Source organism: Protopterus annectens, chromosome 13.part0 (assembly GCF_019279795.1).
Source record: "Protopterus annectens isolate FY-2018-M chromosome 13.part0, PAN1.0, whole genome shotgun sequence".
NCBI lineage: Eukaryota > Metazoa > Chordata > Ceratodontiformes > Protopteridae > Protopterus > Protopterus annectens.
Window position 1 is genome coordinate 795157102 of NC_056747.1, and position 19755 is coordinate 795176856.

The 19755-nt window shown below is 39.5% G+C and overlaps 1 protein-coding gene across 1 annotated transcript in view; it reads right to left on the reverse strand.

Moving 5' to 3' along the window:
* CENPV (centromere protein V) overlaps positions 1–12778 on the reverse strand; it is a 285582-nt gene extending 272804 nt beyond the window's left edge. Inside the window, exon 1 of the mRNA XM_044054522.1 lies at positions 12392–12778. Within this exon, the coding sequence (XP_043910457.1) occupies positions 12392–12570 (179 nt within the window). The 5' untranslated portion in view covers positions 12571–12778. The remainder of the gene's footprint in view (positions 1–12391) is intronic.
* Between the last annotated feature and the right edge of the window lie 6977 nt (positions 12779–19755).

Sequence of the window (19755 nt, forward strand, 5' to 3'; positions counted from 1 at the left end):
GCAAACACAGAATTTTGTAACCGCCCTGAATTCAGCGCTAACCTGAAAACTGGACTATACTAGCTTAGAAAGGCAGGAAAACAAGTATATTTTTTTGTCATTGCCCATGCCTGTGCTCACAGAATAGTGATTTCTGGCAATTGGCAGCAGCTTCATTTTGGTAATGAGGTCCCAGAATGCAGGCTGCCTTTGTTGCTCCATGTCATTTTTCGGATAACATTTGAAACCGTTCTGCATTTTTTCATAAATTTAAGGATGCGTTTCCCCTACTACAAATGACGTTGTGTTTAGTAGGGAGTGGCACAAAACCAACCTTTGTCTCAAAAACTTTTGCACTTATTAAATTCTTGAGGTCCAAAGACGTCTGCTATAGTCCTTCCAGTTGCATGTTTGCAATTCTGTCAGTATTTCTCAATGCTGGCATGTCCCTGCAGATCATGTCATCCACCATGATTAATTGTGAAGTCTGTGCTGCATGGCTTTTGGAAAGCCTATTTTACTCCACTCCTACTCACAGAAAGCCAGTCAAAAGCACTTGCCCAGCTTGGTTGAAAAATTGTGCATCTCGTCCTCTTCTTTGGAATGTCATCTGTATCCATATCCCTGCCCGTTTTGATCCAGGCAATCTGTACCTAGCAGGTTTGTAAAACAAGGGTGTTAATGACCAAAGAAAGAAATGTGGCTATACTGCAAAAAAGTATAATTAACTGTCTCCTCAAATGAAAGAAATAGGACAATAGGCCCACAACCTACTTACATCACTGGTAGTTACTGCCTATGCACCAACTTCTTTTGTTTGTTTCTGCTCCTTTTGCTCACTATAAAGGTCTGCATGATCAGATTAAGTGTACTTTAGCTTGCTGGGATTTGTCACTCCTTTGCCACCACAATGACACTTGCAGTCCTTTGCTACTCACTTGCCTATCTAACCAGTGATACAGAAGGGAAGAGTATAATTTTCTTTGCAGAGATGACATCTGCACAGAGTACTGCTTAAAACACCCCTAATTCTATTTTAACATTCATGTTCAAGATGAAGAAACCCACCTTAACAACTGTACTTGCAGAAGACTTCTGCAAACTGAATCCTGAGCTGTACCTAGAGGAAACACTATGTACCTAAGCAGTATCAACTACTAAGTACAGAATCACTTCAGTACCACATGTACTCTACCCCCATCAGCAATCCAGATGTATTGTAGACCTGCCCCATATGCAGTGGTCTGTCACAATCTAATAAAATCAGTGTAAAACATTGATTGTACTATTACACATCTCATGTCTCAACTCCCTTGCTCAAGGTTGAGTTAAAGTGCTGAAAGCAGGAATATTTTTTTTATTGTAATTTATTTAAAAATGTTATGGGACACATTTTGCATTATCCTAAATTTTCTGAACAGTAATCAGCATGAGTCACTTCATTCAGTAACCTACATTGTCAAAAGCAGGGGCAAGGTTTTACTCTAATTCATTTAAAAAAAATTAAATGAAGCACATTTTTGCATCAGTCTACATTTTATAAACAATAATCGGAAACCGGAAATTCATCCCTGGTTTGGCACATATGTCTCTAATGGTCACAGGTAACCTCTAAATGGTTCATCTCCCAGGCCCATACTTAAACTTATCAAGGGTATCAGAACTTGTCAGAGATTTTGGATTCATGGCTAGGCTTAAAAAGCCCCTTCTGGTCATTAGCTTAGTAAACACCTATGAATCTATAAACCACTGCATGCATTACCCTATATTTTCTGGGCAACAAGCATTACATTCAAAAATGGCATTTAGTGACAAGAACACAATTTATTTAAAAAGTTAATACAACTGTTTGCATCAACTTACATTTTCTCCATAATAATGTACGCAACTAGTGTGCATTACTGAAAGGCCCATAACTCATAGCTTCACAGGTGTATACTAGGCCAACGGCCACTAGAACCCTTATAAGCCTAGCTGTGCGATCCAAATGTGACCCACAAATTTGATTTATATAGAGAGAGATTTACTGACTGCCTTTGTCCATCAGAAGCATAGGCATCAGACCAGGAGCAAATTTTCGGTTACCCATCCTTTGGTCCAAGCTCCGTTTAAATAGGGATAGGGAAGAACTTTGCTTCTCATGGATGGGGAACCTACTTCAAAGAATGGGAATTCTCTGAGAAACGTATCTGCATCTACAACGTGTCCTATTTATGTCACAAGCAAAATTTAGGTCTTTTAATTTAGTAGTTCTGGTGCTGTTTGTTTTCTGGATGTGCAGAAGGTTCATCAAAACAGGGTCCAGGGATGCCTTATATGCCTGGCAAAGATCACTTTCACAGGTCTGTATTGCACTGAGTAAAGAGACAGGGCTTTGAGGTAATCAGCATAGGACATTGTATTTATCCCTATTTTTTTTTTTTTTTTTTTTTTTTTAAGGAATCTTTGTGGACATTTCAGTTGCTGCATGTGTCTGGTCAAGTACATACAGAAGAGGGAATTATACTCTATGATGATTCTGATGAGGGCTGAGTACAGTGGTATGAAGACCTCTCTGGACCTACATGCTATGCTCTTGCTTACAAGTTGCGCATCATAGAAGGATTTGTCCTGTTTGGATACAGGATATCATTATTCTTTCGGGAAAACTTGGCTAGGATTAAACAGGCCTCTGGGTTGTTGGCCTAGTAAAAATCTATGACTTCATGGTTTTCTATCTACCTTGGACACAATTTGGTTGAAGACTATGTTAACATTTACATGAGTCCCCAGATCCCAGACTAGTCAATCAACTTTAGGGGTGTTTTACTGTTGATGTAGCTACCCATTGTGGCAGACTTCCCAAAGATACAATAATGCATTTCTTGGTACTGAGTTTTAAGCGATGGTTTTGGCACCAAGCATGTGTCTGTATTAGACCTTCCTGAAGGGCGTTCTTGTCTTGGGGGGATACAACGACTGCTCCCAGTTAGCAATGCTATGCGAACTTGGTTAGCCAGAGGCCTTTAACATTGGCTTTGACATCGGAGAAGTAGATGCCAAATAAAAGAGTGGACCTAACACAGAGCCCTGGTGGACTCCACTGGTAACCAGCCTCTTTATGGAGGTGGCCTCACTGAGTCTAACCTCCTGGGTCCTATCAGTGAGCCAGCTATCTATCTATCCAGGGTGTTATAAAGGGGTTTATACCTAGTTCTGTAAGTTTGCTGACAATGCCTGAGTGGGGTGCTGTATTAAATGCTTTAGTCAGATCAAGGTAGGTAGTATGCACCGTCTTCTCCTCTTCCATTGCTTTAGTGACCTTTTCAAGGAAGTCCACCAAATTCAGTAAGCATGACCTTCCTTTGACAATGCCAAACTGGGATTGATCCAGTGTCTGGAAGTCCTCTATGCCCTTATTGACAATTTCCATGACAATTCTTTCCATGACTTTGCAAATAAAACTACTCAGACTTATGGGTCTGTAGTTTCCAGGATCTGTCGAAGGTCCTCTCTCATGAAGGGGGATGACAGTCGCAGTCCTCCATTCACAAGGCAGAAAGCCTGTTCTAAGACTGCAGTTAAATAATGACTCCAAGGGTCGTGATAAATCATATTTTAGAGTGTTTGGGAGGCATCTTGGGATGTGATTGGGGCCCACTGAGGCAATGTTCTTGGCTTTAGTGAGTGCAGCCAGTACATGCTCCCTAGTATATTTGGAAGGGTTATGTTTGAGGGTACTTTTGGGACTGTGAGGGGCTAAAGTTGAAACTGAATTTGTCATTTTATACATCAATAAATAAAACAGGTTTTGCATTACTGAAAAGCCCATAACTCAGTTAATACATCAATAAATAAAACAGGTTTTGCATCAAAATACATCCTCTAAACAATACTCAGCATGAAGCCTTATTGGCTGCATCGTAATTATAGAACACATCTTACAGAAACCTACATGTTCTGGCCTTTATGAAACATTAGAATAACATTTGTGACAAGACTGATTAATTTAAAAAGTTACTACAACAGGTTTGCTTCAGTCTATATTTTCTTCATCACAATGCATGACACCTCTCGAATTATGGGTTTTTCAGGAAGGCCAAACTAACGTACACAGTTAACCACAGGTTTTACATCAGTTCACAGTACAGTGCCTTAACAAGTACAAACCTCTTTACTTGGGCATCAATGATACTGCAATACAATTACTGACTGCACTGTAATTCACTTAAAAAGTTAACAGAACATATTTATATCACTGTACATTTACTATACAAGAAGCATGATACTCTAGAATGGCATTACTGATCATTATTTGTCTTAAAAAAGAAACTGCATCTAACAAAGTTGAAACCATAGCCCACAACAGTTTTGCATCAATTTACATTTGCTAAGCAGTACTCAGTACAAACTTCTGCAAAAACACTTCTGTTCTTTTACAATAAGCAGACAATTCACACTACCCATTTAGACTTTCCTGGTAATCAAATATCAGTAAATAAAATAAATAAATCATATCTGCAGAAACCTTTGAAAAAATGCACTCGCTAATGCAAGAACACTTTTACTCAGTAGAAAATGGTTAAACGACATTATTCAAGTTCGGCTATTAAAAAAACAAACATGCATCAGCTTTTCCAATTCCTACACATCTCCTCTTTTACCATCTAAGTCTGTAAAGTGTTCTGTTACACAAATGACTGGTCTGGAGACCACCTACCCAGTCGGACAATCCCATTAATCAAGTATAAATAAATAGATATGGAAATACTAAATCTACTTTACTAAGTCAGTCAGAGACAAACCCTATTCCTATCTTGGCAGTAGACACCATAAAATGTAAAAAAAATTCAGCCACTTATCTCCACGTAATTAAGCGTAGAAAGCAACTACAACTGTCAACCTTCTGTCTCCAAAATATTGAATAAGTAGGCAAAATGTGGAAAACTGACTAACAACTTCAATTGGGAAAATCAGAGGATGGTTAAAATGTGTTGCTTTATCGTTATAAAAAGTCATATGGATGACTGATATGATTCATATAGTTATAAAAAGTTACATGGGTGACGGATATGATTCAGGATTATTTATTGTGAATATTTAAAACAAAAATCTCACACAGCATACGATTCTTTTAACTTTCTTTTGTTACTCCTGTATATCATATGCATACACCAACTCACACACACCTAACAATTTATTAGCATGTCTGCAGTTCTTTTTGCCAGGAAAAATCGTATGTATATCAGCAGGTTTAATATCTGCTGCCCCATAAAATCACCTATATTCTCCCAGTACTCTTTCAGAAATTCATCCTCTTCCACGTTATATTTCTTTATATTTCTTTAAAAGACATTCTTTCTCATACCCCTTATATGTCATATTATTCTTGACTTGTAGTTTATTCAGTGATATAAGCAATATAAAATTGCTCCATTCATATGTATATACTCATGCATTTATTTTTGTTTGCATATCCTTTCCTTCTTTCATTTAAATTTTCATACCCATTTTTCAAATAAAAGTCCATCATTATTTTTTATACCATACCATCAAATCAAATACTCAAGTTTTGGTATTAAACAGCTCGCCTTTTTTATCCAGTTAAGTGACTTGCCACTGTAACTCTTCCACAAGTCGACAACCCCCTATGTTTTATAGAAGGCAGGCAGGATCAGGAATAAAAAAATCCAAAAGAATCGACCATCTCACCACTATTATCCAGCAAACAGTTGCTCTCAACAGCAGCACTCAGCAGCCCAGCAGAAGTATCACCACTACCATCCCAGTCTGCATAAAGCAAATCACACTCCTTTAGAAATATGAGACTACCATGGATCTATAGCTTTTTTCTCAGATCAGGTCAGTGACAGTGTAGTTTCCTGCAATGCATGCTGGCTGTAGCGATTGCCAAAAGATCCAGCTGGTCGTTTCAGTTTGTCTATATATCCCTACGATGTCAATGATCAAAGAAGAATTTTTTCCTCATTAGTTGTAAATTCCAGTCCAAAACTCCAAGTAAACTTCAGTGCCCTGTGATACCCTTTTTGAAGGTATTTTAGTGGTGCAAAAATTGTAGCAGTACTTGACTGGATGTCTTTGTGTGCCTCCTCATTGGCTCACTTTGTATTATGAGTTATCGAATTGACTCGTATACAGTGATGCCAATTGGGTATAATTGTGGTATATGACCCAATTAAAAAATGCAGAGTGGAGCTACAACTATTCAATGTAGAACAGTGGTCTCTGGGAATGTTAAATGTGGAGCATTCTGCTCAATCTGAAGCACTTTGCTGCTCAGTATGAAATGCATCACAGAACAGCTAAACTCTCAGAATGTCTGGGGTGGTCTGATGGTCCCTGTACCTTGGGCTTTATAACTGGATTTTAACACAGACTGAGTAGTGACCTCTGTCCTGAACCTTATCCAGTCTAAAACTGGACCTGCAAAGAGGTGTGCACAGAAGGCACCTGAAACTTGTGGTGACTGGAGATTATGTGAATTTTACTACTTTAATTGTCCTTACACTCAAACCTCTGAGGCATACACAGAACTTGCTAAAGCTTGTGCTGAGGCTGTGAACAGTGTGGTCACTATTTCTCTAACTTTCCTGATGGAACTCACAGTTACACATGGGTTACTATAATTTGTCTAGGGGGCAGTGTACTGTTTAGGAGCAACAGGATGGAATACATTACTGTGATTGTTCTTTTTCACTTTTCTGACCAAGATCAGATGCACATATGGATGGTTCCTTTTTGGGGAAGGAGAAAGGAGCCATGCTATTATAATAGTCTGAGCAGCAGGTTGAAATATGCTACTGTGTTCCATTTGCGCTTTCAGTTTTGTCCCATTCTGACATCAGAGTGATACACAGAAGGTAACTGCCTTTTGAGGGGAGAGATGAGGAGACATAATGTATATATGTCCGACAGCAGCTACTTGAGATATATCACTGTGGCCATTTGTGCCTTCATTTCAGTCCAATATCAGAGGAAAACACAGACGATGACTCTATTTTTGAAAGGGCCTTCTCAGATTATTGTGAACTGTTATTTTTTCAGATGCAACTCATTTCTTCCATGAAATAAAAAAAGTGTGAATTTCTTTCCTTGCTCATGTTTTTTGTTCAGGCCATCATCGTATCAACATTTTGGAAAACTGGTCTAAAATGCAAGTGTCTACAGCCCCATAGCTTTTGGTGGGCCTAGAAGCCCCCACAATCCTGGTTTAATTTGATTATTTACTCCAAAGATATTACAGTGCACTCTTGGGCAATTAGGATATACTGAAAAGATTCAGGAAAAACAAACCTGAAGAATAAGATCGGATTTCTTGACTTCGTCATAATGTTTGATCATGCCATCAATGAATCAGAAGGGTTGGAAAAAAATGTGAAAATGTACCTCAGAACATCTAGAATCCCCATGCTTCTTGTAGCTTAGCAGCCCCCAGACTCTTGGCTTAAATAGTTTATTTAGTCCATATTACAAGTACAGTCTAGCTCAGTTAAAGTATGTTGAAAGGATGCAGGTAAAGGCTGAAGAATAAGACCAAATGAGAGAAAAAGTAGAAAAAAGTAATCGGGATGATGTAAGTAGGCAATCATGGGGGATGAGGGGGGAAGAAACTGAGAGATATGTGTGTGTGTGTGTGTGTGTGTGTGTGTGTGTGTGTGTGTGTGGATGGAGGAGGGGCACCACGTAGCCCTTCTCCTAAGGTGCCATTTCACCTGTAATCGACCAGTGTAGTACCTCGCAGTTAGTTCTGCGCAGCTTTGGGCGTGGCCTTAGTGACTGGCAAGCGATACCAAGGAAGAGTGATAGGCATGCTAATTTCCATGTCACGTCATTATTAGAAATCCTCCGTTGTACAGGATACGCGTTTACTCACAATTCCCCATGTCAATGAAATAAAAATGCTTATCCTACTAATTCTATTAACAGTGTAATGGTTTAACATAATAAAATGCTAATAATCACATACAATACCATTCTTAATTCCCTAGTAGCATGAGCTGTTACCTTCTTTTTAACATAATAAAACAGTAATAATCACACACAAAACCATTCTTTAAGAAAAGTAACACCTGTTTAATGCACCCCCTCAGTGCCACAAAAAACTTACAAAGTGCTGGTTTTACAGATTATTAGCACCTTTTCAACTGTCGGCCAGCACAATGGATTCTTTTATTTCTTCTGCATAACTTCGCCATGTTAAGATTCACATCTTTTCTCCTGCATTCCCTATATAAAGGATGGATGCCACTTCCAAACCTTTACCTCTTAGGTACTTTTTGCTTAACCTACAGGAACCTCTTTTCCTCGGCGAAAATGAACAGAATAGATGACTGCTACCTGTCCTGCATAACTTCTTCTCTGTCATCTGTCATTAGCTTTCTTCAGTCGGTTGGCATTGTGCACAAGGAGAGATGCTGCCACCTGTGTGGATCTAGGGCATCTCTGGTTTGGCACTGGGCTTAATTCGCTTGGAGATGCACTGCTAGAAAGTTTAGAAGCAAGACGGGAATGCTTTCTGGCACATTTTTCCATAAGAAAAGGTTGCCTCTTGATACCCTTATCAAAATCCTGTACTGGTGGTCAAGAAAGCTATCCATCTGCAGGCTTGCAGAGCACTTGGCAGTGTCAAACACCTCCCTGGTGGACTGGTAACAGTTTCTAAGGGATGTCTGCAGCTGGAAACTTCTGCAGGACACCACGCTGCTGGGTGGGCCAGGTCAGGAGGTTCAGAGAGATGAAATGTCTACTTGTAAAAGCAAAGTATAACCACGGTCAAGCCTTGGCCAAAATGGACCGGTGGGTATTTGGCATATACGATCACAGTCCGAAAAGTAGGTACCTCACCTTCGTTGACAACAGGAATGCAGCCACTTTACTCCCAATTATCAAACAGCATGCGTTACCGGGGACAATGACTATGGGCTGCATACAGGGTTCTGAATTGTCCAGAATGAGTTACACCCACAGAACTGTAAACCAGAGTAAGAATTTTGCAGACCCATGGACTGGCGCACATACAAACACTGTTGAGGGCATGTAGTCTCGATGCAAGAAACAATTGAGGCAGATAAATGGGACTAGGCATATGATAAGAAAGCCACTTAGATGAGTTTGTGTGGCATGAAAAATACAGCAAACAGGATGAATATTTGTTCCTGCGCCTGCATGGGCATATTAAACAGTACCAGGATTTGCATGAGCAGGAACTGGGTGGCCGGAATAATAGCGGCTAACATTATGGTGCACATGATGTTGATGGCATACCACAGCATGAAATGCTTTATTTTACTGAAATGCTATTTTTACTGCTTGAAATGCTGATTGTCTGAATAAACTGAATTTTTGTTACTGATTGAATAAACTGAAATGCTGCTTCTCAGTAAAACACAGTTTTGACTTTTTCTGTCATGTAATGCCAAATGCTTAATATTCTTTACTTGCGGGTTTGTGCAATGTAATTTATTTGTGGCTATTTATTACATTGCTACATTGGTGCTCGAATGACTGAATGAATATTCATATTGATGCTGCCTCCGCACAGCTGGAGACATGTGAATATTCATGCGGATGCTGCCTCCCCACGGCTGAAGGCGTGTTTGGGGCAGGATTTGCTACTGCGCATCCTGTGAGGTACTACACTGGTAGATTACCATTTTACCTAAGGCCAGCCTGGTTTACTATCAGTTAATCGAAACGGACGTGGTCGACTGATCATATCATCGACAGACGTCTTGCAAAAACTCACACAGCAGTAGGGTTGACACCTTTTGTTGCGGGTAAAGCCACACCCCTCGCATCACCAGTAACCCCACCCACCCCTCTCCCACACATTTTGTGATGTCACAATTACATCACCTGGTGGGGAACACCCTCTTTTTCCGTTCTTGCTACCTGTTTTCGGCTGATTTACTATGCTTTTCTGTAAAAAAAAAGCATAGTAAATCAGCCGATTTACAAACTCCGATAGTGTTTCCTTTTTTGAAACAGAATACCGGAGTTTTTACAGTGTTTTCCAGACTACCTGAGAATCAGTTTGATTTCTGAATAGTCTGGAAAAAAAACAGAAGGGCAGCAACCCTACGCAGCCGAACTCCGAAATTGCCGAATTACATGTCGATTGCAACCTAGGGACAGGTTTTAACATGGGTCGAGATAGGGGCGAGATTTGTAGTTCGGCAATACCGGAGTTTGACATTGCCAACGTTCGAAGTTTGGGTTTTTGACTAAAGTGGAGTCGATTGACTCCACTTCAGTTAAATGATAGTAAACCGGCCAGCCTATGTGCATTTATAATGCATGCTGCAATTACTTATTTTGAAAAAAGTAACAAATCACTTTACTAGTGTTGGTTTATTTACTTGTTTGTTTAAATACGTCAATGCACTTATTTACAAAGTAACGTGGACCACAAAGTGTGGTGCCATAATTACAACTGAAATACAAAGGGTCTTTGTGTGACGGTTGAAGTATTATGGTAGAAGCATAGTGGGGATAATGGATAACACTGGAGCGCACCAGTGTTTTTGCACAGCTTTGCGTGACATCTAGGAGCTGCTGCATATCATCTCAGCTCTCAACTTCTTTGCTCAATAAACAATAGCAAAGCTACAAATAATGGGTAGAAAAACCCACTACTGTTGCTCATCTCCCTCAAGAGACCTCATTAATTAGGAATGTTACTTAATTTGAGTTGTAAAAAAATCCATGTTCTTCACTGTTCCACATCTGAAGGGCTCAATTATACATTCACTGTTAAGAAAGTTTCTAATTAATGTCATGAGCAGCAGAGAGATATGCTCAGCAATAATGAAAAGGTTTTTACTTTTATCATTTTTATTAAGTATTAACACTTTTCGGTGATAAGAGAATGTGGCCTTCGCTTAACCACGTCACTCAGTATTCTGGATTTGCACTTGGTCCAGAGTTCTCTATTATCGCCTTTCATATAGTTTCATCATCTTTCGGCTGTTCCCATTAGGGGTCGCCACAGCGGATCATCTGTTTCCATTTCTTCCTGTCCTCTGCATCTTGCTCTGTCACACCAACCACCGGCATGTCCTCTCTCACCACATCCATAAACCTTATCTTAGGCCTTCCTCTTTTCCTGTTACCTGGTAGCTTCATCCTTAGCATCTTTTTCCCAATATACTCAGCATCCCTCCTCAGCACATGTCCAAACCAACATAATCTTGCCTCTCTGGCTTTGCCTCCAAACCTTCCACTGACCCTCTAATATAATTATTCCTAATCCTAACCACCCTCATCATACCTAGTGCAAATCTTAACATCTTTAACTCTTCCACATCCAGCTCTAACTCCTGCCTTTTTGTCAATACCACTGTCTCCAACCCATATTACATAGCTGGCCTCACTACCCTCTTGTAGACCTTCCCTTTCACTCTTACTGGTACTTGTCTGTCACAAATCACTCCTGACACTCTTCTCCACTCACTCCACTCTCTTCTTCGTCTCTCTTCCACACTCACCATTACTCTGAACTATTGATCCCAAGTATTTAAACTCATCCACCTTCGCCACCTCTACTCCTTGCATCCTCACCATTCCTCTATCCTCCCTCTCATTCACACACACATATTCTGTCTTAGTCCTGCTGACCTTCATTCCTCTTCTCTCTAGAGCATATCTCCATCTCTCCAGGGTCTCCTCTACTTGTTCCCTACTCTCACTACAGATCACAATGTCATATGCAAACATAAAAGTGCATGGGGACTCCTGTCTGATCGCCTTTCATACTGTTTAGTGGCTAACCTGTTGATTTGAGCAATATTTAAAAACTCTATTGTGGAGCTTTTAATTAATTGTTGTTGGTTTTGTACAGAATTCCAGAGCAAAGAAGAAGAAAAGTATGTAAAACATGCACAGTTAGTGACGGGCAATATTTCTATAAACTTTGTTTACTTACTTAACAAACATATCCATAAACCAGTTTGACTTTATGAGGGAAAATGAGTAAATCTATAAGGGGTAAGGCTAAATCTGACAAACAAAATTCATAGCACTACACATATAACATAGCAGAAAAAAAAGACTAGTGACCGGTTCGCTTGGAAACATAGTACTAACTGTGCAGTTCTAAAAAAAAGCAATTCTTGTAAAATTATTTACATTTGCTTACCGGGAAAATCCGACTGGGCCAGAAGCCCATTTTCATCGGAGGCCCGGAGAGAAAAGCTCCACAGAAATATTGTTACAGTGCACCGTCTATAGTATTAGTGTTATACATTTATTTACAATTACCACTCCAGTTAAAATTTGACCCATCAGATAAATTTCACACTTAACATTCGTCCAGCACTACAGTTTTTCAAAGTACGTAAAAGCTACCGACTAAATTTAACTTCCCCTTGACCCCCTCCTCCAAATGTGTGTGTTTTTGTTACGGGATACTTACGGACTTTTGTCTTCTCGAGGAGGTACGGATTGTGTTTCTTCTTTTGTTTGCGTTTTGCCTTGTGCACCCGCTCTACAACTTGTGGGTTGTCGCAAGCGCGTTACACCTGCTTTTGCGGGGATTCTGCGGCTTTTTGCGTTAACAGTACTGCGACTGGTAGCACGTTTTTGTTTCGGCATGTTTAAGGAATTAATCGTGTTCAGAATACTTCCTAAACACAAATGTACCGTTTTGTAACAAACTAGAGCTCATTTATTCTCGCCTGCACCACTCTATTTAATAGTGACACTTTCTCAAGATGTGTCACAGCGTAATTGGTTAAACGAAGTGAAAGCGTGTATCACTGTATCAGGGTTCATAGGGTTGCTCTTTTCTCTGGATTGGAAGAGTGACATTTGTTCAATGATGTGAAAGTGTATAGCTCTTAAGATGTATTTGTTGTGGGTACGGTAATATTCGTTGGTTGCGTGTAATATAAACAGCGTTGTATCTTGCGGCCTTTCCTAGTTTTGATTTTTAAACAACATGATAAAATAACTAGGTGGTAGGTTATCATTTCCACGCCTAGGGAGCCAGCAGTATTACCCAGTCGCATACTATCACGTGCTTGTGTATGTAATATGTATGGGTTATTGTGTGCATACGCGAAACCTCGTAGCACAAGAAATTTGGACAAAGCCAGAAATTATATATGGACAAAGACCCAAAATATGGTCAACTTTTAAATACTGCCATTTTTAAACTTATAAAGTTGCTACAATAAGAGGTTTTGTGTTAAATGCATTTTCTGAAAGGTATGAAATCTGAAACTCAATTGTTTGTCATCACGACTTTAATCCTCAATGATTTGCCAGAAATCCTCAAATTTTACGAGGAACAGGCTAAAAGTATTAGGTAAATCAGCCGCGGTGAGGCAGCAGTTAGAGTGGTCACCTCACAGCAAGAGGTTCAACAGTTCGATTCTTGACAGCAGCGCCTTCTGCATGGAGTCTGCATGTCCTCCCTGCAGTCGAGTGAGTTTTAAAAGACATGTAGGTAGGTGCACGTGTGTATGTGTGCGCCTTCTGTGAAGGCTGGGCACCAGGCTGGCAACTCGACACCATAAAAACACCACTGCCAGTCAATCTGCAGACTGGTGATCCACTAGCGACCCCTAACTGGGAAAAGCCGAAAGAGAAGAGGGCGGCTAAAAATATTAGGCAAAAATGCAGACAATGTTGTGTACTGGCTCACTAGAAGCGTAGTAGCGAACGCCGCCCAAGCAGGTTTACATCAGTCGCTATTAATGAATATTCATTACGATGTGCCTCAAACAGGAATGAACATTCATTTTATATCTGTGCTGCATTTCTAACAAAACAGAATATTTCTGAATGAATTAATAAATGTATAAGTGACAGTCCCATTGTGTAAGGTAATACCCATTCTGGTGTTGTGCTTGTCACCATACCTCTCAACCTGGAAACATCACAAATCTGGACAAGGCCCATGAAAAATAAGTACAATTTGTACGCTGATTAACGTAAAATCTGCATACATAATTACATAACCACACCCACTCCAATGAAATTGTGGGATACCAACTTTCAAACGCAAACTGAAGAACAGACAACCAAAATATGGCACCAGAGCCCTCCTGCAGCCATTCCAATGTCCCATTACCTGGCTATTTCATCTCATTTACCATAAACACTACTTTTACTGCTTTACTTTTACAATGATTACTTGGATTTTATTTTTACACTTTACAGCACAATGCACAAACACTAATAGATATCTGATAAACAAAGCAATATTGTCTCACAATGAAAATAGAATTGGTATTAAAACTTCTCTGCCCTTAAAACTCACATTCATTAAAACAGCATTGAAACCCACACCACATCCAAAGAAAATGCATATGGCCAGTGGTGGATAAAGATTACCCTTGGGCTGTTTTCAAATCATTGTCCCCTTGCACACAAAACAAGAAATATACATGTGTTCTTTGATATACCTTCCTGACTTTATTAAATTATAGTCCTTGTATAATACAGCATACTTGTTAGAGTGCATTTTAAATTTATTGTTTGAACATTTTTCCAGTAGGCAATGAAACAAAATGCATGAACCAATGACAAAACTGCCCAATTCAAAACATTTCCATCATAAAAGTAAGTTTACTTACACACACACACACACACACAATATATATATATATATATATATATATATATATATATATATATATACACATATAAAAATAGAATGACAGTAGTGTAAGCCATAGACATTTTGCTTAGCTTCTTGCACTTATTTTCAATTTAAGTTTTTTTTTTTTTGGGGGGGGGGGCAAAAGGCCAAAAACCAGGGACACATTTTAAACATTGCTTGTATAATTTTGGAAAGTTACTAGAATAAAATGGTGTGTTACCGCCATGCATTTCATTGGCAAGTCTTGAACCCAGGACCCTGTGCACTATAGTCAGAGCAACATACCACTATGCCAAATCAGCAGTTTGTTTCCTGAAAGATAGGAAGACTGAAACTTAAATGGCAATCATTTAGTGAATTCATTTCTCACTTCTCACCATAGTTCTCAACCTCTTAGCGCAAAAAACCTGGACAAAGCCAATAATGGAGGAATACAGCCCCAAAATATGTACAAATTTCAAATACTGATCTTATAAACTTAGAAAATTGCTAGAATAAAAGGTTTTGTGTTTCCATTTATTTTCTGAAGAATATGAAGTCTGGAATTCAAATGCCTGTCATTATTTAATGAATGCAATCCTTCAGTGATTTGTCACAAAAATCCTCTCTCTCTCACACACACACACACACACACACACACACACACACACACACACACACACACTAACTACAGCAAGTATTTTTACATAAGCAGGACCATCTGAATATCCATGTGGAAGGCTTTGTTCCATACCACTTAAATATAGTCATACCACGAGGTTGCTGTAGTTCAGATAAAAGAGCAATCACTCTGGAATGAACAAAACTGTCTTAGTTTTTCCAAAATGGTTTGATCTTGGATTTCAATAAAAAAGTAAAATGTTTTGAGCACACACATATTGCTGTAATATGTAGAAATAAACAAAGCAATGTGCAAATTCTGTCTTGAGTGACCATGCTCGATCAGCATACACATATTGCTGTAATATGTACAAATAAACAAAGCAATGTGCAAATTCTATCTTGAGTGGCCATGCTTGATCAGCAAAAACAAGCATATAGGTTTCAAACAGCTGAAGTACAGATATTAAAACGTGTAAAAATAAGCTGAAGTACAGCCATTAAAACGTAAAAATACTTAAGCCTTTAAAGCATATTTCTGCTACTGGGATACTAGAATGAGCAAGGTATAATATACACACTTTCTAGAAATTTAAAAAAAGTGCTGAAATACATTTACGTCTCCACTGTAGTTTAATTCAACAGTCAGCATGAAAGTTGCCATACAGGGCAGATGACAGTTCTCTCCCACACAATGCCTCATGCAATATAATGTGAATGTAAAAGTTATCTATAATAGCTTTACATATTTATGCAGTAATCAAACAAACTTTACTGTCAACATACACTAGGGTTGTAAGCAATAATTGTGTGCATGCAGGTACGATCGGCATTTCCCTCCCTTATGCTTATGTCCTACTTACAGAATGGAACAATGTTAAAAAAGTGGAATGTGTTTATTATTGCTAATTAAACACACACAGACACACACACACACACACACACACACACACACACACACACACTCGTCCAGTCAGCCATAAACTGTTTCACGGTCCTTATCCAAACAAAATGTCCTTACCGGTTCTTTGTCCATGAAACATGGTCCTTATCTGACTCCATTAATGCAATAAAAATCTATATTCATTTACTGGATTTGCAGTCAACGATAACTGTTCCCGCTCACACAGCATTTGAACAGATATTGTGCCCAGCCGGAAATGCATGCACGTGAGCCCTTGAGCTCAGTTCTGATAGGCTGGCAGCCCCGACGGCGCTGATGTAATTGCGCATGTGATTACATCAGCTGAAACACCGAAAAAAGTAAACAAATGGAAAAAAAATCAGAAATGAAGGGGTGCCACTCTGGAATCATGGCACCCCATTATTTGGACCCCAAAACTCAGTAAAAACCAAGTAAATTGGCACAGTTGGGAGGTATGCTTGTCACATCAGTGTGCAAACAATGGCAAATACTGACGTTTGAATATCCATTTTTTTGGGGGGGGTACTATGATTCAATTATCATGGAACTTATAAGCAAAGACATTGGCAACCTTCAAACACTGGACCCCACCCAGTTTGGGTTCATGAAGAGCTGATCTTGTCTCCTGAACCTGATTGACGTCTTCGAATCAGTCTCCAGAGCTGTGGACGAGGGTAAGGCGGTCCACACAGCCTATCTGGACTTCATCAAGGCCTTCAACACCATCCCCCACCCTGGAATCATAGATAAACTTACTATGCTGGGCATAAATCCCTATGTTACTCGATGGACTGCCAACTGGCTTACTGACAGAACCCAGACTGTAAAAGTAGTCGACTCCAAATCCAGCTCCAGACAAGTGACAAGTGGAGTACCTCAGGGTTCAGTCCTGGGACCGCTCTTGTTTGGCATCTACTTCTCTGAAGTACAGGCCAACACTAAGGGACTCTGGCTAACACAGTTTGCAGATGACTGCAAACTGGGAGCCATTATTGAATCCCCAAATGATGTGGATATTCTACAAAAGGGCCTTACAGAAAGAGATGCTTGGTGCCAGAGCCATGGGCTCAAGCTTAATACCAAGAAATGTATAGTTATTCCCTTTGGGACAAAACATGTACCCATGAATTACTACAAAGGTGGCAGTACACTAAACACTGAAAGTGTGATGAGAGACTTAGGGACACAGGTGGACAGGGATCTCACATTCGATAACCACATCGCCACAACAGTCAGGAAATCCTTCTATGTGGCACACCTCATCACTAAGGGCTTTTCATCCAGGAAAAAAGGAGGTCATTGTCTCACTGTACTCATCCCTCATTAGACCCATTAGAGTACAATGCCCCATTTGGTATGTACCTCACAAGGCATCTGTAAAATCTGGAAAGGCCGCAGAAATACCTCACTAAAAGAATCACAGGCCTAAAGCAGATGCCCTATGCTGACTGTCTAAAAAAACCTCCAGCTATACTCTGTGGCATATCATCTACTCAGAGACGATTTCTGTTTAACATACAAGGCCATGTCAAACCCTGAGCTGTTGGACATGCTTCACTTAAAGAAATCCCAATCCCTCAGAGCCACACACTCCAGGGATCTAAACTTTGTCATCACAATGAACAAAACATGCTGGAGGGATAGGTTCCTGACCCAGAGACTCCCCATACTCTGGAATCAACTGCCCATACATGTCAAGCAGAGCGCCTCCTTGGCCCTCTTCAAAAGGAACCTTGACGATTGGATGGGAGATAGGAAATTCACCCCGGGGATCATGTCATTCGCCCTGCTAGACAGGGGTCCAGAGAAGTAAATATTGTGTGAAGAAATATCCAGGGAATTGATATGGCTAGGCTTGTATAGGCCCTAAGGCCAATAGCCTAATACCAACCTACGAACCTATGAACTACTGACTCTTGCTCTTTCAAGGCCAACATAGTAGTAAGCTTCTTGTTGCTCTAACCATAACTACTCTGTTCTCCTTAAGAACATAGTGAGAAAGGTGGATGACTCACACATATCTTCTGTATACTGTATCCCAATGTTTTAGAAAGGATGGCACAGGAACAACTAAAGCTTTATAAATTCTACTTTTGTTCCATGAAAGTCTTCCTGGACTTCAAATGGTCAATTAAAACCATGTGCACTGAGTAAATATGAATCACTGCCCTTCTCACAACACATATAATACAAAAGTTAAATAAATGGGACATTTTGATAAATGGTTACACTACAATCATAAAACAGTGAAACATGAAACTTTCACTGGTGTGAAAAGTCTATATGCGTGCCCATAATCTACCCTGATGATACCACCTCCCTCTATTTTATTCAGGAATTGCTAGATGGTTCACTCATCTTGTCTGTTTCACTCAGATGTTAGACAAAGTTAGTGCTCCTAAAATGACACAACTCTAAGAAAAGCATTCAGCATCATAAAAAACTTATTAAACAAGTGCATTGGAGCATTCAGTAGTCAAAGCTGCTTAGCTACATTCAGTAATCACAGCTGCTCATCTACATTCATTGTATGTATGATGTCAGTGGCTAATATGGATGGCATGCTAGTCATTTTTCATTTCATATTCTGGTTTGCTCGTCAATCACCCTGGCCACGCCCACTCCTGCACAAAACTGAAAGTGAGCAAGTAAACTATAACATCACCAAGAAACCTGCCAACATAGCAAAGAAACCTAAAGGTGTCAGTGTAACAGTTAGGAACTATTCCAAATCAAACTGCATCCTATTAAGTGATAGTTTGTTAAAATTCAATGCCGCTCCTAACCCTGAGTTCACGGCAGCCTATGTGGAATTGTTCACAGAAACCCTGTACAACCATGTAAATAGCTGTATAGATGCTGTACCTATCAGAAGTAAGCCGAAAACAAACTCTTAAAAACAAATCTCACTGGCAGAATCCTAAACTTAATAGGTTATATTAAAAAAAGGTCATTATCACATATTCATCACACATGCTTTTCCTCCTTGTCTCAAAAACATTCCAGCCCTCTACAGTGAAGGAATTTAGCCAGGTCTCAGGCTAACAGTTCAAGCAAGATTCAGGTTGTATGTGGTTTGTCATTTTATTTCAAAGGTAAGCCAGTTTTGGTTCTGGACCACTAGGTATTAAAAAAAAAATTACTGCATGCCAATCATCCTTAGGTTTTCACAGTTTCCTACAACAAACATCAAAATGTTCGGCACAGCAGTAACCGCATTAGTTGTTCATTATTTTAGCATTTGATAATTCATGGTCATTTTCCCCAAGACCTTTCTGTCCTGAATTAAAAAATGAGATTACTGAAATAAATCTATGGCATTTTAAAGAAGGGTCACTTTTGCATCACCTACCACCATAAATTTTAGTAAGTGTTGCTATCATATTTGTTCGTAAAAAAAAATTAGATGCATGCATTAGTGTATCCACACAGCTCTACAGCATGCAAACAACAAACAGTTGTAGTTTCTATCATGGTAAGGGCCTCTATGAACACGTTTTAGATTCTTGCTTAAAATGTCAAAAATGTGTCATTCTGATTTATATATGTCTTTTTTTCTTATGTACTTTTTGCCTTCATGCACGCTGGTCATCAGCCATCTTCTACATCTGCATTACAATTCTTTTTCTAGTTCCCCATCCTCACT